The sequence below is a fragment of the Hyaena hyaena genome, unplaced genomic scaffold, assembly GCF_003009895.1.
Source record: "Hyaena hyaena isolate Hyena2069 unplaced genomic scaffold, ASM300989v1 scaffold_235, whole genome shotgun sequence".
In the NCBI taxonomy this organism is placed as follows: domain Eukaryota; kingdom Metazoa; phylum Chordata; class Mammalia; order Carnivora; family Hyaenidae; genus Hyaena; species Hyaena hyaena.
Window position 1 is genome coordinate 417,782 of NW_024080867.1, and position 23,443 is coordinate 441,224.

At 57.6% G+C, this 23,443-nt stretch overlaps 2 protein-coding genes across 5 annotated transcripts in view; both read left to right on the forward strand.

Annotated features, from left to right (window-relative positions):
- Positions 1–4,480: 4,480 nt before the first annotated feature.
- Positions 4,481–11,101, forward strand: MYADM (myeloid associated differentiation marker). 4 transcript variants are annotated; one of them, XM_039244233.1, is made up of 3 exons: positions 4,481–4,627; positions 7,611–7,676; positions 8,904–11,101. In XM_039244233.1, exon 3 carries the CDS (start codon positions 8,906–8,908, stop codon positions 9,872–9,874), a length of 969 nt encoding a protein of 322 aa, XP_039100164.1. In that variant the 5' UTR covers positions 4,481–4,627; positions 7,611–7,676; positions 8,904–8,905; the 3' UTR covers positions 9,875–11,101. The 4 variants fall into 4 exon arrangements, with proteins under 4 accessions (XP_039100164.1, XP_039100163.1, XP_039100166.1 ...); XM_039244232.1 differs by lacking the exon at positions 4,481–4,627 and adding an exon at positions 5,799–5,891; XM_039244235.1 differs by lacking the exon at positions 4,481–4,627 and adding an exon at positions 6,963–7,028.
- Positions 11,102–14,254: 3,153 nt separating this feature from the next.
- Positions 14,255–23,443, forward strand: part of PRKCG (protein kinase C gamma) — an 18,358-nt gene continuing 9,169 nt past the window's right edge. The window contains exons 1-8 of the mRNA XM_039244253.1: positions 14,255–14,424; positions 14,822–14,853; positions 15,816–15,898; positions 20,449–20,560; positions 20,746–20,877; positions 21,835–21,991; positions 22,669–22,803; positions 23,107–23,194. Coding sequence (XP_039100184.1) covers positions 14,255–14,424; positions 14,822–14,853; positions 15,816–15,898; positions 20,449–20,560; positions 20,746–20,877; positions 21,835–21,991; positions 22,669–22,803; positions 23,107–23,194 — 909 coding nt within the window. The remainder of the gene's footprint in view (positions 14,425–14,821; positions 14,854–15,815; positions 15,899–20,448; positions 20,561–20,745; positions 20,878–21,834; positions 21,992–22,668; positions 22,804–23,106; positions 23,195–23,443) is intronic.

Genomic DNA, 23,443 nt, shown 5'->3' on the forward strand with positions numbered 1-23,443 from the left:
AGAAGACAAGGTGACATAAATACAGGGGTGGCTTAGTCAGTTAAGTGGCCGACTCTTGGTTTCAGCTCGGGTCATCATCTGACAGCTCATGAGTTTGAGCCCAGCCTCGGGCTCTGTGCTGACAGCATGGAGCCTGCTTGGGATTCTCTCTCTCCCTCCCTCCCTCTATGCTCCTACCTCACTCGTTCTCTATATCTCTCTCAAAGTAAATAAATAAACATTAAAAGAAAAGCCAGGAGGTAGACATTGCAGTGATGAGGTCACAGGACAAGGAACCCACAGTTATAAGAAGCTGGAAGAGGCAAGGAACTCATTCTCCCTTAGAGCATTCAGAGTGAGTGAGGCCCTGCCGATGATTCGGTTTCAGACCAAGAAACTTCATTGTTCTATATCCATGGATTCCGTTGTGCCCGACGCATGTATGACATACTCCTTATAATCCATAAAAACCAGGAAGGAGCAGATAGATACACCTTATGTCTTATTAAGACACCCACATGCCAGAGCACGGGAGATAAACCCCATAAAAACTGGGGAGCCATCACCTCAAGGAAGTTACTGAGAATCCGATAGTCTGAGGTCAGTGGGAATACCCCATTCAGACGGAGGTGCTGCATCTAGAGGTCCCTTTGCCACTAATGAATGAGATAAAAATCTCCACTGAAGGAGTAATTCCTCAGCCTGCTTTGTGCTCACATATGAGGCACTCATAAAACTGTGGATGAATGAGTGAATTTCAAATGGACCTAGAGTATGGAAAGATCTGTGTGATGTTGATATAACAGAGCCCCTTAAAACATTTGTACTTCCTGACTGGTAGGAGAGGAGAATCTTTGTTATTCAATATAAGCCCCTTTCAACCACACCTGAGTTTATGCTAGTGAGATGAGTCTTGGTGAGCCCCTAGGTGGCCGGCGCAGGATGGGGGCTGGATGCCTGAGAAACCAATCCTGAATTGGACGGTTGGAATTTTCAGTGACCATCCTATATAATGGAACTTCCATAAAAATTCCTTTTTTAAAAAAATTTTTGGGGGGTGCCTGGGTGGCTCAATCAGATGGGCATCCAACTCCGGCTCAGGTCATGATCTCACAGTCCGTGGGTTCGAGCCCTGCATAGGGCTCTGTGCTGACAGCTCAGAGCCTGGAGCCTGCTTCAGATCCTGTGTCTCCCTCTCTCTCTGGCCCTTCTCTGCTCATGCTCTGTCTCTCTCTGTCTCTCAAAAATAAAAAAATAAACGTTAAAAATTTTTTAAAAAAATTTGGGGGGCGCCTGGGTGGCTCAGTCGGTTAAGCGTCTGACTTTGACTCAGGTCATGATCTCACGGTTCATGGGTTCAATCCCTGGTCAGGTTCTGTGCTGACAGCCCAGAGCCTGGAGCCTGCTTTGGATTCTGTGTCACTCTCTCTTTCTCTGCTCCTTCCCTGCTCATGCTCTGTCCCTGTCTCTCAAAAATAAATAACCGTTAAAAAAATATATTAAAACAAAAAGAAAGGAAGGAAGAGTATGTGAGTGGGGAGACGCAGAGAGAGGAAGACACAGAAACCAAAGCAGGCTCTAGGCTCTGAGCTGTCAGTACAAGAGTCCAGACTCAGGGCTTGAACCCATGAACCATGAGATCATTACGTGAGCCCAAGTCAGTTGCTCAACCGACTGAGACATCCATGGGCCCCTCCTTTTTTTTTTTTTTTTTTTTTAAGAGACAGGGGATTTTTATTTTTATTTGTTATTTTTTTTTAAGTTTATTTATTTATTTTGAAAAGGAGGAAGTGCATGCTAGCAGGGGAGGAGTAGAGAAAGAGAGAGAGAGAGAATCCCAAGCAGGCTCTGTCTGAGCAGAGCCCAATGTGGGGCTCGGACTAATGAACTGTGAGATCATGACCTCAGCTGAAATCAAGAGTCGTACGCTCAACTGACTGAGCCACCCAGGTGCCCCCTATAAAATTCCTCGATAACGGGTTTCTCAGAGAGCTTCCTGCTTGGTAAACACATCAAGGTGCTGGGAGGCGGCCTGCCTACCATATTTTGCCCTATGTGTCTCTTCTATTTGGTTGTTCTCGAGTTGTATCCTTTGCTTTATGTTTTGTTTTGTTTTAAAATTTTTTAACGTTTATTTATTTTTGAGACAGAGAGAGAGCACGAGCTGGGGAGAGGCAGAGAGAGAGGGAGACACAGAGTCTGAAACAGGCTCGAGGCTCTAAGCTATCAGCACAGAGCTTGATGCGGGGCTTGAACCCATGGACTGCGAGATCATGACCTGAGCCGAAGTCGGACGCTTAACTGACTGAGCCACCCAGGTACCCCTGTTTTGTTTTAAAATTTATTTACTTATTTTAGGAGAGAGAGAGAGCATGTGTGTGCATAAGAGCGTATGCACAAGTGAGGGAGAGGCAGAGAGTGGGGGTTGGAGAGAGAATCCTAAGCAGGCTCCTCCACATCAGCACAGAGCCTGATGCGGGGGCTCGATCCCACCCCACAAACCTTGAGATTATAACCTGAGCCAAGATCAAGAGCCAGACGCTTAACCAACTGAGCCACCCAGGTGCCTCTTGAGCTGTGTCCTTTGAAATAAATCAGTAATACTAAGTAAAGTGCTTTCTTGAGTTCTGTGGGCCATTCTAGCAAATTATGGACCCCAAAAAGGGGGTCGCGGGAACCCTCAATTTATAGTCAGTTGGTCACAAGTATGGTGTGCCTGGGACTTGGATTGGAATCTGAAGTGAGGTGGGTGTGCGGGGTCTTGTGGGACTGAGCCGGTAACCTGTGGGGTCTGCACTAACTCCAGGTCACAAGGTACCCAGAATCAAATGGAATTAATTCATTGGTCCCGCACCTGGCTGGCTCCGTCAGTAGAGTGTACAACTTGTGAGTTCGAGCCCCATGCTGGGTGTAGAGATTACTTAAAGATAAAATCTTAAAAAAAAAAAAAATCGGACACTTGGTGTCTGAAGGGGTAGAGATTGGTTGTCAGTGTAAAAAAAAAACCTATAGGGGCGCCTGGGTAGCTTAGTCGGTTGAGCGTCCGGCTTTCGCTTAGGTCATGATCTCGCAGTTCGTGGGTTCGAGCCCCGCGTCGGGCTCTGTGCTGACTGCCAGCTCAAAGCCTGAAGCCTGTTTCAGAGTCTGTGTCTCCCTCTTTCTCTGATACCCTCCCCTGCTCACGCTCTCTCTCTCTCTCTCTGCTAGAAATAAATAAAAATATTAAAAGAAAACCCTATATATTTGGTGTCACATGCATCAGGACTCAAAAATTGCACATAATCTGTACCCAGGTGAGCCATTCTCCAAAATGCTATTAGGCCATCTGGCAGCTCAGATGACCTCACGTGGCTCAGCATCCCTAGTGCTGGCTCAGTGGGGTCAAGAACAAAGTGGCCATGGAGGGCTAGGCTCAGATTCACCCCAGCAAAGCCCAGTCAGCTGCGGCACTGGCAAAGCCTCCCTGTCCCCTCCAATGTTGTACGTTTCCTAGGAAGACCAAATGCCTGGTAGCCTGAGAATTACACTGGGCTCCTTCGGTCGTGAATGGGGCGATGACTCCTTCCTCCCTGGAATAATTAAATCTGGGCTGTTGTTTGCTTTACTTGCCTTACCCATCCCTGCCAACAGCCGCATCTATGCACCCGCTGAATGGCCCTATTCACCCTCATGTTCACTGTCACACAATATTGCTTCTGATCAAGGAGCTCCATTTACTAGGAAGTCGGTAGGGGGGTCCAAGCACCCCGTCACCCCAAAGCAGCTAGCTTCCCAGAACAGAGGTGCAGCCTGTTGGAGGCTGGAATTCGGTGCCAGGTTGGAGACAACATCCTCCGTGTGTGGGGTGCTGCCCTACAGGATGGGTAAACACTCTGAACCAAGGGCACGTCCATGATGCCAGGAGCCCTAAGGTATCACTTCTCAAAGTCACACCCAGTGACTCATTTTTTAAACGTGTGCTTCCTCTTCCTGTTGGCTGAACTCTGCTGTTGGGGGGCTTTAGGGCCTCAAGGAAAACCCTTCCACCAGAGAGCACAACATAGTAAATTGTGTGAGTGGAGGCCACTCCTGAACTATCTGGGGTATCTCAGGAGGGCCACTATGGGGTCAGGCAAAGACAGTGACTGATTGGGGCAGGGAGCAGGACACGGATGCCCCTTCACCAGGGGCCATGAAGGTGTGTGAGTGGAGCCTGGGGACCGCCCTGGAGAACCTCCAGCTCGCACCATGCGCTGACTCCTCAGGCAGGGCCTGATGCCAGGCTCACGGAGACCCCTTCCCCTACGCAGGGCACAGGACAGAGAGTCTGTGCTTATGCCCTCTGCATGGGCACAGAAGCGGGCATGCAGGCTCCACACCCCTCCCACCCCATCCCACAAGCCCCCTCTTCTGCCGCGCTCAAGGCGTCCAGGGCCCCCCCAGCCCCTCCCACCTCCGTAGGGCACGCAGCCCGCCAGACAGGGCTCCCGGACCCCTCCCGACCACCCCACCCAGTCGCGACTGGCGCGGACGGGTCTCAACCCTCCTTGGAAGGCACCGGCGGCAGCAGAGCCCGGTTAGCTCGGAGTCACGGGCCGTCCGCAGCCGCTGCCCAGGCCCCGCCCAGAGGCCGCCGCGAGCGAGGCCGCGCCGGGACGGCTGCAGCGCGGTGAGTGAGCGGGGCAGCTGGGAGGGTCCCAGGCGTCCGGGCGCCGCCCCGCCCCACCCCGGGGGCACCCCGACCTTCCGCTCCTGCGTGCTTCTAGACCCTGTGACTTAGGGCGCCCCAGAGACGGCCTAAGGACCCCGGGCCGCGGGCACACCAGCTCCTTGGACCCCTCCCTTCTTGCAGGATCAGAAATCGGACGCCCCCAGCAGCATAACCCCCTACCCCCCCATCCCCTCACCCCCGGCTCGGCCCTCCTCGAGCTTCCGAGCCCCTCCCTCTCTCGGAGAGCCAGGAATGCAGGCCAGAAATATCTCCAAAAATATCCCTCTGCTCCAGACCCAAGAGGCTCGGCTTGCAACCGCATCTGAGAAGATGAAAACCCAGCAGCGTGAGCTTTGATTGCTTTTTGCGTCAGGAACCTGGACCCCCAGCCTAGGCGTCATTTGGAACCCGGGAGTCCTTGCTCCGACTCCCCCCGCCCTAGATCCAGACATTTCGCTGTCAACATCCCTTCCCCCGCCCCCATCGACTGTGAGCCGGGACCCAGGAGTCCCAGTGTAAATGAGGATTTGGGGACCCAGGAGTCGGGGACCTCAGCCCAGCTCTTAAAGCCTAGGGATCGGCTCGTTCAGAGACCCTGGCCCACGGACCCCATTAAACTGACAGGCCACGGGCCCCAACCCTCCGCGACCCAGATGTCCAGGACTGCATCCGGCCTAGAAGAGCCCGGCTGCAGCAGACAAGGAGGAGAGGGGGCCGGAAGAGAGAGGGAGAACTGAGTGAGGTGATACTGGGGTGGGAACCCGGGCTGGGGGCTCCGTCCTAAACACACGCTAAACACACGGGTTGCCATGGCAACGGCCTTCCCGGGCCTCCCCTGGAGACCGCGCTAGGGCCGAGTCGGGGAGGGCAGCCCCCAGGAGCCCCCACACCGCCAGCTGTTGTGTCTTCCTGTTTTGTCACCACGGCAACAGTGACCTCAGCCCTGCACTCCTCCACCCCCCCACTCCCCACTGGCGGGGCCCCAGGGCCTAGGTCCATTTATCCCCGGAGGGGCGTGGTCTCCTCCTGGCTCCGCCTCCGGGGTGGGCCTGGGATACCCCTGGCTCAGGGAGTCCCTTTCTCAGCCCAGGCCCCGCGCTCGCGCCGGGTCCCCAGCCCCGCCCCCGGCCCCGGCCCCGCCCGCCAACCCCACCCAGTAAGCAAACCCTTCCAGTCTGCAGCTGTCGCTTCTGTCTCAGCAGCAGCCGCCACAGCCCGAGAGGTGAGGCTGCGGGGACCCCCGGCGCGGCGCGGACGCTGCGGTCAGGGTTCCTGGGTGCAGAGGGAGGAAAGGGCTGGGGTTCCGAATGTCTGAATGTCTAGAAAGACTGGGGCATGGATCAGGACTCGGGTTCTGGAGAGGAGAGGGCTTCAGACCTGCACTCTTACAGGTCATGCATCTGAAAGGGGAGGGGGCTCGGGGCCTGGACCCCTGGGTCTGAGGGAGGAGGGGCCGGGGGCCTGGACCCCTGGGTCTGAGGGGGGAGGGATGGGGACTCCTAAGTGTCCTGGTTGAAGGAGGCTGAAATCTACTAAGAGGAGGTTCTCATGAGAGGAGGAGCTTGGAGTTGGGAGTTTGGGTTTGAGAAAGAGAGTGGTCTTCCCTACTTCCCACCCCTCCCTTCTGGAGACAGAATTCGAACTTTGGGCCAAACAGGCGGTGGGCTGAGGTCCAGCATCGTGCTCCCAAAGGCGAGGACGAAGCTGGGGAGCTGGTGACCTAGGCTGGGAGAAGCCAAGCCTGAGGCCAGGGTCCTTGGGTTGCTGAGAGCGGAGGCTGGGGTTCGGGGACCCGATGCTGAGTGGTGGGGTGTGGTGCTTGGCGTGGAGGTGCAGAAGGGATGGGGCGTGGCCGCGGGAGTCCTAAGCGGAGCCGAGAAGCTGAAGGGGTGTTTCCTCTCCCTCTACGCGTCTTCGGCGGCGCATTCCTGAGTTCTGACCTCAGGCGGCGGCTGGAGGCACGGAGGGTGGAGAGGGTCCCCCCTCCCCTCCGGGTGGTCCCTGCATCACCCACCTCCCTCCTTAGGCACTTCTGGGGTTGTGGCTCGCCCTTTTCCTCTTCCCCTGCTCGGGACCCGGCAGAACCCGCTTTCTAGGGCGCGGGAGTGCAGGCCGGCCGCGACTTCCTCCTAACGGGCTCCCCAAGGGCGTGGCGGGGAGCTAGGGGCGGCCGTCTCCCGCCTAGCACCTCCCAGGTGGCCCCGGAGGCCCGGCCCCCGCCGGGAGACCTGACTTCCGAGGGCTGGTGGGAGGTGTGGCCGCTAATCTCCGGACTGGATTCCAACCCCGCAGTTTCCAGCTTCGAGGCTGGGGGCGCTGGGGCGGCCGAGGTTCCCGCAGGCGAACCCGGAGGTTCGGGGTAGGGTCCTCCTCTTGGGGTCCAGGCTCCCAGCTCATGCTCTAGGGACCCAGGACTCACATTTTGAAGGCCCCAGAAATTCAGGCTTCAGGGCTCCCCTGCTTGGACCTGGAGCCTGGACACCCCGCCCCCCACCTTCCCCGGAATCCACAAGTGGTGGGGCGATCTCGGAGGCGGGGGCGGGGTCCCAGCACCGCCCCCTGGTCCCCGCCACATTCCAGCGGGCCGGGCTGACTCGAAGCCCTTATAAGGCCCGGAGACGCGGCGCCCGGCCCGGCCGCCCGCCCCCGCAGCCCCCGCCCAGGGCCCTCCCGCCGGACGCCCACGCCGGCCTGCGCGCGGGGCGTGCACTTTCGCCGAGTTCCTTCCACTCTCGCTTCTGCTGTTTGGGGACTTGGCGACGGTGCGGGGGCGGGACTCACCCGGGGTCACCTCCGGGACCTCTCCGGGCCGGAGGCCGAGTCCCCACCCTGGCTGGGAGGGCGCCGGGGCTGCGGAGGCCGGGCGCCTGGGTCCCGGGAGGGCGGGGCCGGGCTGAGCGGAGCGCTGACCCCCCACTTTGCTCTGACCGGCCTTTTCCAGGTGTCTGACCTAATCCACCTCCGGAGCCGGATCCTTCTGCGTCGGCGTCCTCCGCCAAAACAGCCGGTGAGTGGGGGGGCCTGGACCCCCGTATCTGAGCGAGGAGGGGCTGGGGGCCTGGACTCCTGGGTCCGAGAGAAGGACCTGGGAGCTTGGCTTCCAAGGAAGGAGACCCAGGCACCTGTGGACCCGAGGAGAATGTGTCCGGAAGCTGGGCTCCTGTGTCCTCAGGGCCTCTCGTAGGGGCCGTAGGTTAAATAAAGCCTGTGCTACTGCCTGACCCTGGAAGGAGGAAATTTTCTTTCCCTGTGGCTGAGAGAGGCTTTCCGATCTTTCTAGAGTGGAAGTGAGAGATTAGATGGTTTAGGGATTAGGGATTAGATGGCCTGAGGCAGGATTTGGACACCTCGGCCCCGGGAGGCTGGACCCTCTCTGCTCCTGAGGGTTTGTAGGACAGCGGAAGAAAGAAGTGGGTTTCCCAGACCACAGGTGTCCGGTGTGCTCAGGTGTCTGGGCCCAGGCTGAGGGCCCAGAGTCCCGAGGTCTGAAGCTCAGTTAACAGGACGTGAGAGGCCTGGAGGTTTCCAAGGAAGGGGCGGGGCACTAAGAGTAGAGCTTCTCCAGTTGGGGAATTTGGAGGCTGGACTCCGTGTGGGGGAGGGGGAGAGGCAGGCGGAAGCTTATTGTCGCTGGGTGAAGTACTCCACACCCGAATGCCCAGAGGGATTCAGACTGAGGGCCCAGACTCTTGCCCTGACGCGAGAGGGTGTGCTGTCTGCGGGAGAGCTCAGATCCAGTTCCAGAGGGTGGAGGCTCTGGTCACCTGTGGTCGCCTGTGAGTCCCAGAGAGCGTTCTCACACATGGAGGCTGGACTCTTGAATGTCCCGGAGGCTGGAAATGCCTGCTGGGTTATAAAAGGAAGGCGGGCGCCGGAGCAGGGGGAGCGGAGCCCAGTGAAGCAGGGGCCTCTTGTGGTCTGACACGCGCCGAGTCCCCAGGGGAGGCCGAGTCCCCAGGGGAAGGACGGCAGTTGTGAGGGTCTGGGGTGGTTGCAGAGAGAGGGAGGAAGCAGACAGTGCCCTAGACTCCTGGGTTCTGACACAGGACGTGGGAGACCCCCCCGTCAGGACCGAGGAGGGGCCTGGCACCTGGGTGACCCACTCATCCCCATAGGCCTGCCACGTCCACCCCCTCCCCCAGCTCGAGTCCTTTGTCCCCGGAGGGGGGGGGTTGGGGGCCTGGATTCCCACATCTGGAACCTTCTTAGGACTCTTCCTTTCCCCCCTTCCCAGCCATGCCGGTGACGGTGACCCGCACGACCATCACCACCACCACGTCGTCCTCCTCAGGCCTGGGCTCCCCAACCATCGTGGGGTCCCCTCGGGCGCTGACCCAGCCCCTGGGCCTCCTCCGCCTGCTGCAGCTGCTGTCCACCTGCGTGGCCTTCTCACTGGTGGCCAGCGTGGGTGCTTGGACGGGGGCCATGGGTAACTGGTCCATGTTCACCTGGTGCTTCTGCTTCTCCGTGACCCTCATCATCCTCATAGTCGAGTTAGGCGGGCTCCAGTCCCGCTTCCCCCTGTCCTGGAGAAACTTCCCCATCACCTTCGCCTGCTACGCCGCCCTCTTCTGCCTCTCGGCCTCCATCATCTACCCCACCACCTTCGTCCAGTTCTTGTCGCACGGCCGCTCCCGGGACCACGCCATCGCCGCCACCGCCTTCTCCTGCATCGCCTGCGTGGCTTATGCCACCGAAGTGGCCTGGACCCGGGCCCGGCCCGGGGAGATCACCGGCTACATGGCCACCGTGCCCGGCCTGCTCAAGGTGCTGGAGACCTTCGTGGCCTGCGTCATCTTCGCCTTCATCAGCAACCCGTACCTGTACCAGCGCCACGCGGCGCTGGAGTGGTGCGTGGCCGTGTACTCCATCTGCTTCATCCTGGCGGCCGTGGCCGTCCTGCTCAACCTGGGCGACTGCACCAACGTGCTGCCCATCTCCTTCCCCAGCTTCCTGTCTGGGCTGGCCCTGCTGTCTGTCCTTCTGTACGCCACCGCTCTGGTCATCTGGCCGCTCTACCAGTTCGATGAGAAGTACGGCGGCGAGCCGCGGCGGTCGAAGGATGTGAACTGCGCCAGCAGGCACGCCTCCTACGTGTGCTCCTGGGACCGCCGGCTGGCCGTGGCCATCCTGACGGCCATCAACCTGCTGGCGTACCTGGCTGACCTCGTGTACTCAGCCCGCCTGGTTTTCGTTCGGGTGTGAGGCTCCGGCCAAGGGCTCTTGACTCGCGCCTTGTGTCCAGGTTCCCATTTCCTCTTCCGGGCCCCCTCTCTTCCACCTTTCTCCTTTCCTTCCCAGTTCCTCTTGCTCTTTTCTGTGTCTTTCGCTCTGGTCTCCCCTCTCCTTTCCTTCCTGTTTTGTTTGGTTGCCCATACCCTGTTCTGCCCATTTGCCTCCTCCTGTCTTCATGCTCTTCTTTTCTAACCTGTTCTGCCTCTCGGCTCTTTTCAGGTCCTCTCGTTTGTTTTCTCATCCGCCTGTATCCTGGCCACCGCTTCCCGTTTCCTCGCTTCTGATTTCCCTGGGAGCTCCAAGACTTCTTTCTTCTCTGCCCCCACCTCCAAAGGTGCTGAGCTCCACCCGACCCACACCTCCTTCTGCAGCTGTATCCCGGGCCCTCCTGAGGGGCCTCGTTGCCAAAGCATGCCTGCCCGCCCTGGCTGTACCTTGTTGGTGTGTATGTGTGTGTTTGTGGGAGGTGGGGTGGGTGGCTAGGGATTTGGCTCTCTTTCTCCCAGTGGAGAGAGGTATACCATACAGGTCCCCGTTAAGTTAAAAAGAAGTCTCTGGAGGCCAGTGATTTTCCACTGGGCATGAGGCTTAAAGCACAGACAGACCCTGGGTCCCTGGGTCCTGCTCGACACCGAGCCTCACCTGAGACTGGCTCCAGGGTTTTTGCCAGGCTTACTGAGAACCCACTGCCTAAAGGCCACCTTAGAGGAAGTAAAGGGTGGATGTTTTCCATACCGACTGCTCTCTGCCTTATGGAGAAACCGTCCAAAGTATTTGTGAGGGGCAGGGATGTGGCCCTCCAGCCTCAGTGTTAAAAATAGCCCTTCCCACTTTTGCTGGGAGGAAAAAAAAAAAAAAAAAGGCCACTGCCTGCCTTAATGGCAATGCTAGCCCGGGTTGGTTTGGTTTTTTTTCTTTTCCTCTTCCTGGTTCCGAGGGCAAAACTTAGACTAAGTGGCCCTATTCTGAAAGGGGAAGTTGCTTTTCAGTTTCTTTTTTTGGGGGGTGGGCGGGCTGTTGCTGCCTTAGTCAGAGGGATTGCATTGCTCAGAGTGTGTGGTATACACACACAACACACACACACACACGTGTGTTTCTGTGTGCTAGTTGTTTCCTGTAGCTGCTTCCTTGCTTCTCTGGGACTCACACGCATATCATATATATAAATGTATAAATATATATTTTATTTTTTTTTAATTCCCTGGAGCTTCTGGTCCCTGTCGGTCCCTGCTGTCAGCCACAGAGGGAAGACTCGTCCGTTGCCCTACTCCCACATCCATAATGTTCTTTTTTTTTTTTTTTACATCAATATAAAGATAAAAGAAGAAAACTGTGCTTGCTTTATTACTGGAGGGCTCCAGGAGAGAAGGCAAGGCCCAGATACTTAGGACTGGTGGGAGAAGGGGACAACTTTAAGGTTTATTCATTTTTGTGAGAGAGTGAGAGGGTAGGGGTGGGAGGCAAGGGAGGAGCAGAGAGAGACACACACACTCACAGAATGTGAAGCAGCTCCAGGCTCCGAGCTGTCAGCACAGAGCCGGACGAGGGTTCGAACCCACATGCCGTGAGATCACGACCTGGGCTGAAGTTGGACGTTTAACCGACTGAGCCACCCAGGCGCCCCAGAAGGGACAATTTTAGCTTTTGGATCTCCCAATTTACTCTCAAGCCAGAACGAGTTAGGAGTGAAACAGACCAGATCTATCCTTCCTCGGAGTCCCATGAGCGCCTCAGAAATAGTGTCTGCATCGGGGTGCACTGTTTCTTCCAAAATCAACTCTCCACGTTTCCCATCTCAGGGAGACTCGGAGCTGAGAACCCGGGCACTGGCTTTTCTCTGATTTCTGTCAGTTGCTCACCAGACGCTGTCTGTCTATCCTTCCTCAAGTCTCCCCTTCTCCAGGCTCCTGACCTAGCTCAGGTATCGTTTTGTTTCTCCCCAGCCTCCTCCTGGACTAGCCCACCTCTAGCCCACCTTGGCCCCAGAGGGATGCTTCTAACATCCAGGCCTGATACTGCCCTCCCTGCTCAATTCCTTCCACATCCTACAATCCACATCCCAAAGCTCAGCCTGGGCCTTCAGGATCTGACCCTGCCTGCATCCCTATCCTCAGCTCCCTCTTTCCCTTAGTTCTAGGCTCCCTGACACAACTGGAACTGGTCCCTGCGGATTACTCCTACAATGACACTGTCCCACGGAAGTTCCTGTTGTCCGATTCTCCAGCCCAGGAGAATCACAAATCCCTAAACAGAAGCCCGCAAAAATCCCACGATCGTTCAACCTATTTTCTACACTTGGACCCCCCCCCCCCACAAAAGCAACTGGGGAGAGCAATCTCAAGGGAGGCGTGGGAGGGGACCCCCCCACCGGAGGGCGGAAAGGGGCTAACTGGAACAGAGGCGAGGAGAAGCCTCCTTTTGGTCTGTGCAGTGAGCACCCCAGAATTCCGACCTACACCGATGCCTGCCTCCTGCAAGGGCGTCTCGCCCCCTCCCCACCGCACCCCATGCTTGAACTCATTCTGGAAGGGACCAGAAAGAGCAGCTCTCCACCTCGGGGGTGGTGTGCTGGTGATGGAGGAAAGCAGCCAAGCCGATCAAGGTGGGAGTCCCAGGTCAGCTTTCGGGGCCACTCCCACCCCTACACTTGTCCTTGGGCAGGGCGCACGCCTGGAGGCGGCTAGCAGCCCAGAACGCCCCATATCTGGAGGGCTAGGAGGAGAGTCGGATTCCCTCACCTCCTCCTCGGCATCGGGAAGCCCGACCCGGACCTCCAAAATTCCCAGAGAAGACGTGGTGGGCTTCCCGGGTCTCCGCCGTGATGCCCCGCCCCCTATCGCGGGGCGCGCCGGGAAAGGAAGTTCTCGGCTGCGTCGCCGCCACAGGCGGTCCTCAGGCTCAGACTACAAGTCCCAGGATGCATTGCACTCGGCAGCCCGGGGAGGGCCCTGGTTGCCCTCGGCAACAGAGCGGGTCTCCGGGAGTGGGGACCCGGACGCGCGCGGGACTCGGAGGTGGCGAGTGGGGGCCGGAGCGCGACCTGGGAGACGCAAAGACGCGGGCAGAGGGGCGGGGGGGGAACCGCGGAGGCCGACAGCGATGCACCGGGCTCTCCAGAGCCGGAGGGGGACAGAGACGGAGCAGAGACACGCGGAGGGAGGGGGAGACCCCCGGAGACGAGGAGAGAGGTTCATGGCCAGAGAGGGCGAGAAGCGGATAAAGGTGGGGGCGGCCGTCGGGGTGCGGGGAGAAGGAGAGAGACGGAGACCCCCCACGACAGAGAGAGAGACTGACAGCCAAGGAGGGGGTCATAGAGGGTGGCAGAGACGAGGCCAAGTACTTCCAGAGACAGGGACGCGGGGAGAGGCAGGGAGACGCGGCGTCACAGATTGAGTTCCCAGTTGAGCCAGAGAGAGTCACAGAGCCAGAGACACACAGCCAGGAAGCGGGAGAGAGTCAGGGAGGCCGAGGGAGACTGACACAGGGAGAACGAGAGAGGCACCGGGCCCAGAGAGGGTCACAGGATGAGCGACACAGGAGACACACAGCAAAGCAAACAGAGAAACAGAAGCAGAGACCGAGAGAGCCAGGAGCCCCGGGAGGGAGCGGGCCGACCAGGAGCCAGAGATGGTTCCGGAGGGAGACAGGCCCAGGCACAGGAACCAAGGCGCGAGCTGCGGCCGAGAGAGCGAGGCAGCGGGTCTCCCCGCCCCCCGCTGGGTCCCCAGCACTGACCGCAAAGTTTGTGTAATGAAGCAGAGTGACACAGTCAGACACTCGAGACCCGAGCGGCGTCTCGGGGGCTAAGCCGACCCGCGGAGGCGCCCTCGTGGGGAGGAAGAGCGGGCCCGGCGGCACAGGAGGGGGGGCGGGGGGCGGGGAGGGCGCTGCTCAGATGCCCCCTCCCTCCAGCCAGCCCCCGGAGCGGGTGTGCGCACGTGTGTCGGGAGGCGGGGAGGGCATTTGTCCCGAGTCTCGGGGAGGGGGGACGCCTTTAAGCTGAAACCCCGCCCCTCGGTCGTCATGGCAACGCCTCCCCCCAGCCGGGGCTCCCACATTTCAGCAGGTGCTTGAGCTTGGAGCTCCCGCCGCCGCCGCCCTTGCCTCGGGCTCCTCGGCGCCCCTGCCCTCGGCTCTCCGCCCTGCCCGCCCGCTCCCCCTGGCGGAGCGGGCGCGCCCCGGGGTGCGGCTCCCTGCCCTGCGCTCCGCGCCCGGAGGTGCCTCGCCCCTCTCCTTCCCTGCTCGCAACCTCCCCGGGGCTCAGTGCTCTCCCGAGTCTCCGGCTCCTCGCCCTTCCACCTGTGTCCCCCTACAAGGCAGGATCCTGGTCCCTGCTACGTTCCTGGGGCCATGGCAGGCCTGGGCCCCGGCGGAGGCGATTCAGAGGGGGGACCCCGGCCCCTGTTTTGCAGAAAGGGGGCTCTGAGGCAGAAGGTGGTCCACGAAGTCAAGAGCCACAAGTTCACTGCCCGCTTCTTCAAGCAGCCGACCTTCTGCAGCCACTGCACCGACTTCATCTGGTGAGGGAAGGGGCTGGGGACCTGAGGGCGGAGGGGACGAGGGATAGAGACGCCTGTCACCCCACACCCGGAGTGCTCAGGAAGGAGAGGGCTGCAACCCTGGCTCCCGGTCCTAGGGCAGGAGGGGGCTGGGAACCCGGACCCCTGGGTCTGAGGGAGGAGGGGCTGGGGGCCTGGGCTCCTCGTTCTGAGAAAAGAAAGGCTGGGAGCCTGGGTTCCTGGGTCTGACAGAAGGGCTGGGGGTCAGAATTTCTGGGTTCCAGTAAACGAGGCAGCTGGGGGCTGGGGCTCGACTCCGAGGTCTTGCTACAGGAGGGAGCAAGACGCAGTATGGCCGGCAGAGGTGGGAGGCCCGGGTACCCTTTTCTGCACTGACCTCTGATCTTTGATCTTGCAGGGGCATTGGAAAACAGGGCCTGCAATGTCAAGGTAAGAGCTGGGAATCCGGACTCCTGGGACCCTCACTCAGGAGGGTGGAGGCTGGGGCCCCACAGCCTAAGAGGCTTGACACACGTGTTCTTTGGTCCCCAGAGAGGCGCGGGGGAGCCCGGGGCGGGGGGTGTGGCAGAGACACAGCCTGTGGTGGGGAGGGAGCTCTGACGGAGGGGCCACCGCGGAGGTGGTGCTGGGGGCCCCTCCCTCGGCCGGCTCCAGGTGGGGACAGATATTTGGAGAATCTGTTGCCATGGGAACAGGGAGATTTGGAAAAGGGGAGCTGAAAGGGGGGGCTGGAGATGCGAAGTCAGAGCCCCCCCCCCAAGCTGCTGTCGCCATGACAACACCAACAATCCTAGGCAGGGGCAGGCCCGGGCGGGGTCACCAATGGGCGGGTGGGGGCCGGGCGGGGCTGGCAGTTCTGGGGGGCGGGAGAGGGGGGCGAGTCCTAAAGCACCAGCTGCCACTGTTGAGCACAGAGTGAGTCAGGGAGGGGGAGGCCTGTAAAAGGCGCCCCCAGACTCACTTCTGCCCAAGTTGTTGCTCTCTCCCTTCTATCGAAGGACATCTCTCCTCCGTCTGCCTCTTTTCTTGCTTTCTTGTCACTGTCCATAGGATCCTATTTTCTCTCCGGGTCCCTGTCTCTCTGTCGTCCTCGCTCTGTCTCTGCGTCTCTGTGTCTCCCTTTGGCTGTGTGTCGGCACTGGGTTCTCTCTGCCCTGTGCTTCTCTGCATCTCTGTTTCTGTCTGTCTTTGGGTCCATCTCTTGAATTTCTCCTTCCTGGTTTTCCTCCCCCACTCCATGCTGGGGTCTCTCCTTTGATTTGCTCTCTATTGAGCTCTGTTTTGGGGTCTCCCTCTCTCTGGTTTTCTTTCTGTTAGGGTCTCCTTCTCTCTGATTTTATGTCCATCAGACTCGCTTTCTGTCTCTGTGTCTTTATGATTTTCCCCTTCAGTTTGCAGCTTTGTGGTTCATCGACGATGCCACGAATTTGTGACCTTCGAGTGTCCAGGCGCTGGGAAGGGCCCCCAGACGGATGTGAGTGCCCGGACACCTGATTCTTCCTCCTTGGGCCGCGCCCCCGCCCTCACCCCCTCGGCGTCCGTCCCAATTTCTCCTGCTATTTTTAAGGCTGGGAGGGGAGGGGGGCTGGAGAGATAGGGGGAGCTAGTCTGGCCCAGATTCCCTGCCCTTGGCCTGGAAAGGGGAAATGAGAGGGGCTGAGACAGGCTGGGGACATAGGTGGGGGACAGAGAGGAGGCAGGGGTGAGGGGACCAAAGACCAACATTGGAGGGGGTGGGCTGTCATCCAGGGGTCAAGAGATTTAAATAACAGAGATTTTGAGAGACAGACAGACAACTATTGATGCAGACACTGAGAAAAGACAGAGAGAGAATCTCAGAAATGCAGAAAAAGATAATGAGAGACCCAGACAGAGAGACAGACAGACGACTGGAACAGAGACAGCAACACAGGAGGAAGAAAAAGGTGAGCCATGGGGACCGAGAGGGACAGAGACAAGAGACTCAGAGAGACAGGGTTGCAGATATCCAGAGAGAGAAGCTAGAAAATGTAGATATGGAGAATGGCTTAGGAGACGCCAAGAGGGAAGCCCAGGGAGACCCTGCATTGCACGTTCACACACATGTGCATTACAAATCCCCCATGCACACACACATGCACACATGTGCGTATGCATATGTATACCCCCTGAGCACACACATGTGCATTACAGATCCCCCATGGACACACACATGCACACATGTGCATATGCATATATATACCCCCCGAGCATACACATGTGCATTACAGATCCCCCATGCACACACACATGCACACACGTGCGTATGCATATATATATACCCCCCCTGAGCACACACATGTGCATTACAGATCCCCCATGCACACAGATACACACACTTCTATCACCCTCCCTCCGTCCCCTTCACATCAGGGGGATGTTGGGTTGACTTACAGGACCCTGTGTGCTCCTGCACTTTCTGTCTGGCTTTGGGGCTCTTCTCTCTAAGCCTCAATTTCCCCCTCTATAAAATGGGGCTGAAGGTCTAGGGCTGACGAATAGAACTTTCTGCAATGATAGAAATGTTCTCTCTCTATGCCGTCCAATAAGACAGCCACCATCCAGCCACCATCCCTACATAGCTGGCTAGAGGATCACTCGAGAGGGGTCACTGTGACTGAGGAATGGAAATCTAAAATTCAATTTCTTTTTTTTTTTCATTTCTTTTTTTTTTTTAATGTTTTATTTCTAGGAGAGAGAGAGAGACAGCGTGAGCAGGGGAGGGTCAGAGAGAGAGGGAGTCACAGACTGAAACAGGCTCCAGGCTCTGAGCCAGCAGTCAGCACAGAGCCCAACGCGGGGCTCGAACCCACGAACCGCGAGATCATGACCTAAGCGAACGTCGGACACTTAACCGACTAAGCCACCCAGGCGCCCCCTAAAATTCAATTTCATTTGAATTGATTTAAATTTAAATAGCCACTTGTGGTTAGTGGTTATTGGGTGGAACAGCATTAATCTAGACATCCCCAAGCTTGTGTGTGTGTGTGTTTTTTATGTTCGTTTATTTTTGAGGAAGAGAGAGAGAGCAGGTAGGGGAGGGAAAAAGAGAAAGGAAGAGAGAGAATCCAAAGCAGGCTCTGTCAGCACAGAGCCCAGCCTGGGGCTCAAACCCACAAACCTAGAGATCATGACCTTGAGTGAAGTCAGACCACAACTGACTGAGCCCCCCAGGCGCCCCCCAGGGTTGTTTTGATAGTTCAATGAAGCCGAGTGGCTTCAGAGTCTAGCCTAGCTTTTGACACAGCGTTAGAGATAGTTTAACGATTAGCAGATGGAGACGAGACGGAATGAAAAACTGAGACAGAGAGAGAGAGATCTACTGAAGTCCGTGGGGCATTTTGCCAGCTGGTTAGGCGAAGAAAGTTGAAGTTTGTATAGAGGATATGATTTCACAGAACATATATGAAGCACCGCTGCCTACCAGCACCTGTATATGTTACTGATTTGCTGCCTCACCTGCTCACCTCCACCACCAACACTATTTCTGATTTCCTCAGTGCTCACTGTATGCACTCACTGGGTATCTTGCATACAGTGCAGGACTGAATGTGCGCAACACGTATGTAAGCCTAGCTATGGTTCCTGTCCCAATCCAAGCAGAATCCCAGGAGCCAGAACACCTGGGCTTGAATCCCAGTTCTACTACGTATTGGCTCTCTGACCTTCCGAAAGTTCATTTACTTCTCTGTACCTCCTGAGTTCCTCATCTGTAAAAGGGGGCGATGATCGTGCCTACCTTACAGGATTGTTTTGAGGGCTAAATGAGTCGAATACTTGGGATGGTACCTGATATATAGCAAGAGACAGTATATCCGTTATTATCCTTGTAGAGTTAAGACTATTGCCCCTGAAGGGACAGAGGCCAAAACTGAGGCGGGGTCTTCCTCTACATCACTCTGGCTTTTTCTTTCTCCTCCTCCTCCTCCTCCTCCTCCTCCTCCTCCTCCTCCTTCTTGCTTTTGATCTTGTTGTAAGTAATGTGGATCAAGGGCTAAAGAAGTGGAAAGGGCTTGGCAAGCATGATTTCCTTTAGACCCCTTTCAGGGAGGCCTCATGGACCCATCTTATAGGAAGGATGGCTGAGTCCCTGGAAAGGGTGGTGTGTCTGGGAGGTGGAAGCCACAGAGCTGGGTAGTGGGCAGAGTCAAAATCTGGACGCTAATCTGTCTAACTGGAGCTGCGGTCCTGTCTCCTTTTTTGTAGCGATTTCACCTTGAGACGAGTAGGGGCTTCTCTCTGTGGAGCGGTGGGGCCTGTGTGCCAGGCGGCCTGCTGGGGGCTGTAACGTAGAATATCGCTTAGTGCAGCACCGCCCTTCGGGTTAGGATCAGCTGAAGATCTTTAGAGGCCCCGAGCATTGAAAGAGATCACCACACCCAAGTGTCATTCAAAATAGGGTCCCCACTAAATCGCAAAATAGGGGCACCTGGATGGCTCAGTCGGTTAAGCGTCTGACTCTTGATCTCAGCTCAGAGCATGATCTCACGGTTTATGATTTCCAGCCCCATGTTAAGTTCTGTACTGGTAGTGTGGAGCCTGCATGCGATTCTCTCTCCCCCTTCTCCTCTGCGCCTCCCCTGCTCGGCTCGTTCTCTCTCTCTCAAAATAAATAAATAAACTTTTAAAAACCTGCAAAATAAATAAAAGCCCAAGAAGACCCTGAATTTTCACTTAGGATGACTCTTTTTTTTTTTTAATGTTTATTTATTTTTAAGAGAGAGAGTGCATGAGCAGGAGAGGGGCAGAGAGAGGAAGACACAGAATCTGAAGCAGGCTCCAGGCTCTGAGCTGGCAGCACAAAGCCCCAGGCAGGGCTCAAACCCATGAGCCATGATAACATGACCTGACAAAGTCGGACGCTTAGCCGACCCAGGCACCCAGGTGCCCCATCCCATGGGATAACCCTTGCATTGCATTCCTAGAAAAAGACAAATGCCAAATTATTTAACTCTCTGACATGGCCAAGGGTGGGGAAGGAATGCCTTACTGGTATCCTAAATTCATGCTTAATTGGACTCTGGATATTTAGCATTGCTTCAAGATACAGACTGTTTATTTCCACTGGGCAGAGGAGTTCACTGAGGCTCAAAACTGGGCACTAAGTTGCCCCATATCACACAGCTGGTAGATGCCCTAGCTCTTATTTAAACCCAGGGCTATGTGGGGACCGCAATAAAATCACTAATATAACCACAGCAGTTATAACAGTACTTAGCACATTTCACATGCCAGGTCCTGCTATGCAGTTTACACTTAGGCTTCACCGACTGAGCCACCCAGGAGCCCCCGAATTTATAATTCTTTTAAAAAAGTAATCTCTACACCCAATGTGGGGTTCAGACAACCCGAGATCAAGGGTCACATGCTCCACCCACCTAGCCAGCCAGGTGCCCCTACGCTTGATCTTTCGTTAACTGAGAGGTCCTTAGAACTGAGAGGTGATATTCCCCACTTCACAAGGGGCTCAGAAAAGGCAGATCAAGAACGGACGGACATTGACAGAGGCTGACAGTGAGGGTTCTGGAGTTCGTTGCGGCCCATGAGTCCTCGGAAAACAGCTTTGGGGAAGGGGGCAGAGCATGGGAACTATGGGAGGTTAGGAGCCCCCACCTCCTTCAGGTTTTGCTCAAACTTAGCAAAGCCTTCCCTGATCACTCTATGCAAATATCAACGCCCCCACCCCTGGCCCCCCCTTGCCTGCTTCCTTTTCCTCCAGAGCAGCTGTTACCATCCATCATACTCTTTCATTTATTCACAGTTTATTTTCTGTCTCTCTCCACCCCCTCCCCTAGAAAGTAAACTCCAGGTGGACAGCAGTTTTGGTTTCTTTGTTCACGGCTGGTCCTGGCACCAAGAACAGTGCCTGGCATACAGCAGTTAATAAATACTGTAGAGTGAATGAGTGAGGCGCAGCAGGACTGGGGGAGCGGGGCCGGAAGGAGGAGGCGTTCCAAGGGCTCCGCTCTCCCCTCCCCCTCTCTGACGTGTCCTCTGGGCCCCCAGGACCCCCGGAACAAGCACAAGTTCCGTCTGCACAGCTACAGCAGCCCCACCTTCTGCGACCACTGTGGCTCACTTCTTTACGGGCTGGTGCACCAGGGCATGAAATGCTCCTGTGAGTAGTCCCCGCTTGCGGCTCCTGGCCCAAACCTGGCGCTCGGGGTTGGGGGGGGAGTGCCTTTCAAAGCGCAGTGTCTGGGTTCGGGTAAGGCTGGGGGACGGAGCCTGGAGTTGGGGGCGGCCCGAAGTGCCACCTCCCGTTTTGTCCCTCCACCCCCCCACACTCACCCCTCCCCCCAGGCTGCGAAATGAACGTGCACCGCCGCTGTGTGCGCAGCGTGCCCTCTCTGTGCGGGGTGGACCACACGGAGCGCCGTGGGCGCCTGCAGCTGGAGATCCGAGCCCCCACTGCAGACGAGATCCACGTCACAGGTGAGGCCCCGCCCCTTTTACCCCAGCCGGAAGGGCAGTGTGCCCCTGCGCGGCCCACCTCGCGGATCCTGGAAGGTCCCTCCCCCCGGGGCCACGCCCACACTCCTGACCCCGCCTCAAAGGCTGGGCACCGCCCAGCCACACCCCTTCCAACCTGTGGCCTTGACTCCAGCCTTGACTCAGGGCCTTCCTTTCTCTTTCTTTTTTATTTTATTTTTTTATTTTTTACATGTTTATTTTTGAGAGAGAGAGAGAGACAGAATCTGAAGCAGGCTCCAGGCCCCGAGCTGTTAGCACAGAGCCCTACACGAAGCTCGAACTCACGAACTGTGAGATCATGACCTGAGCCAAAGTTGGATGCCCAACCAACTGGGCCACCCAGGCGCCCCTTTAAAAGTTTTTTTTTAATATTTATTTATTTTTGAGAAGGAGAGAGCATGAGCATGAGTGGGGGAGGGGCAGAGAGACAGGGAGGCACAGAATCCCAAGCAGGTTCCAGGCTCTGCTCTGACCTGTCAGCACAGAGCCCAATGTGAGGCTCGAACCCACCAACCGTGAGATCACGACCTGAGCTGACGTTGGACGCTTAACCAGCTGAGCCACCCAGGCGCCCCTTTTAGGGCCTCTTACTGGCCCTTCTAGATCAAGGTCCTTGCAACGGGGGATGAGAGAAAACCTGGTTCCGAGGAAGGCTCGGGATTACTATGGGTGATGTGGCCAGGGTCCGCACTCCGGGGTCCTACGGGAGGAGGGGACTTTGGGTCCGACTTCTGGGTCCCTGGCTGAGGAAAGGGCTTTATGCCTTGTCTTCTGGGTACTGCAAAGGTAAGACACCAAAGACACCTGGATCAGGAGAAAGGCTGAGAGCTTGGGGTTTGGATTGCTGACTGGGGGAGACTGAGGGGGCCTCTTCCCGGGTCTCTAACCCAGCCTACGCCCCTTCACTTCCCCTCTCAGTTGGCGAGGCCCGTAACCTCATCCCAATGGACCCCAATGGTCTGTCTGACCCCTATGTGAAGCTGAAGCTCATTCCAGACCCTCGCAACTTAACAAAACAGAAGACCCGGACGGTGAAGGCCACGCTAAACCCTGTGTGGAACGAGACCTTTGTGTTGTGAGCTTCGGGTGCAGGGAACGCTGTGATGACTGACAGAGTGGTCTGAGGGTCCTAGTGGCCCACAAGACCCCAGAGAGCAGAGCGTGGGAGGTGTTAGGATACAGGGATGCCAAAAGGGGGCAGAAGAAAAAAAAAAAAAAGCAGTGGGAGAGTGAACCCAGTGACCGAGGGAGAAGCGGAGAGACCGAGATCTGTGCATTTAATCTCCAGGAAAGCCCACTACTTTAGAGTGAGATAGAGATGGGGGGGGCGGGGGGAGATGCTCAGAAGAAGGCACAAACCCAACAGACAGAATGGGGAGTGGGTGTGAGCAGGGGAGGGTGGCAGGAATAGAAAGAAAAGCCAATCAATAGAAAGAGAGAAGGACAGAGACCCAGAAGAAGGAGGGGGGCACAGGGTCTCCGGAGAGACGTGGAGAGGAAAGCCGGGGCACGGATGGGAAGGGGCCGGGCAGGAGGGAGGCCCGAAGAGACCGAGAGCTGCACACATGTCCTCAAGGTCCCGGGACTGGGGGGCACGCCCTTCGTGGAGGACCGGAGACGACAGGACACCTCGGAGAGCGGGAACGGACCCCAGCTTGCCCCAGACGGGCTCGCGGGCTCGGCCAGCACCGGGGATGGCGGAGCAGGGGCCGCGGGGAGCCGGACCCTCACTCTGCCGCCCCCTTCCCGCAGCAACCTGAAGCCGGGAGACGTGGAGCGCCGGCTCAGCGTGGAGGTGTGGGACTGGGACCGGACTTCCCGCAACGATTTCATGGGTGCCATGTCCTTCGGGGTCTCGGAGCTGCTCAAGGCGCCGGTGGACGGCTGGTGAGGGCGGGGCGGGGGCGGGGGGCGGGGCAGGGCGGAGGCTGTGCCTCGGCCTCCCCATCTGAGTGTGCAGTCTGTCTCCTCGGGGCCACCCTCATTCGGCCTCCCTGCACTTGTGCCCCTCTCTCCTCCTCCTCCCCTCCTGTGCCCCCTACCCGGCCCCTCTCTCCCTCTCTCTCTCTCTCCATCTCTGTGTCTTTGTCTCTGCGTCTCCTCGCCTCCGCCTCCCGACCTCTGCCTCTCCCACGGGCGCCCCGCGCTGCCCCCACTCCGGCCCCGCTCTGGTCCCCGTCTGCACGTCAGGTACAAGTTGCTGAACCAGGAGGAGGGCGAGTATTACAACGTGCCGGTGGCTGACGCTGACAACTGCAGCCTCCTCCAGAAGTTTGAGGTACCCGGGCCCCCTTCTCCTGGGAGGAGCGCAGCTCAGAGCGCCCCCCTGCACCCGGTGGCTGCCCACCCCCCCTGCACCCACTGGCTGCCCACCCCCCCCCGAACCCGCTGGCTCCCCACCCCCCCCTGCACCCGCTGGCTGCCTACCCCCCCCCATGCACCCGCTGGCTGCCTACCACCCCACCCTGCACCCACTGGCTGCCTATCCCCCCCCCGAACCCGCTGGCTGCCTATCCCCCCCCGAACC

What these genes read in the sequence shown, in the direction of transcription:
- MYADM (XM_039244233.1), top strand. Translation starts at nt 8,906, where the DNA reads ATGCCGGTGACGGTGACCCGCACGACCATCACCACCACCACGTCGTCC.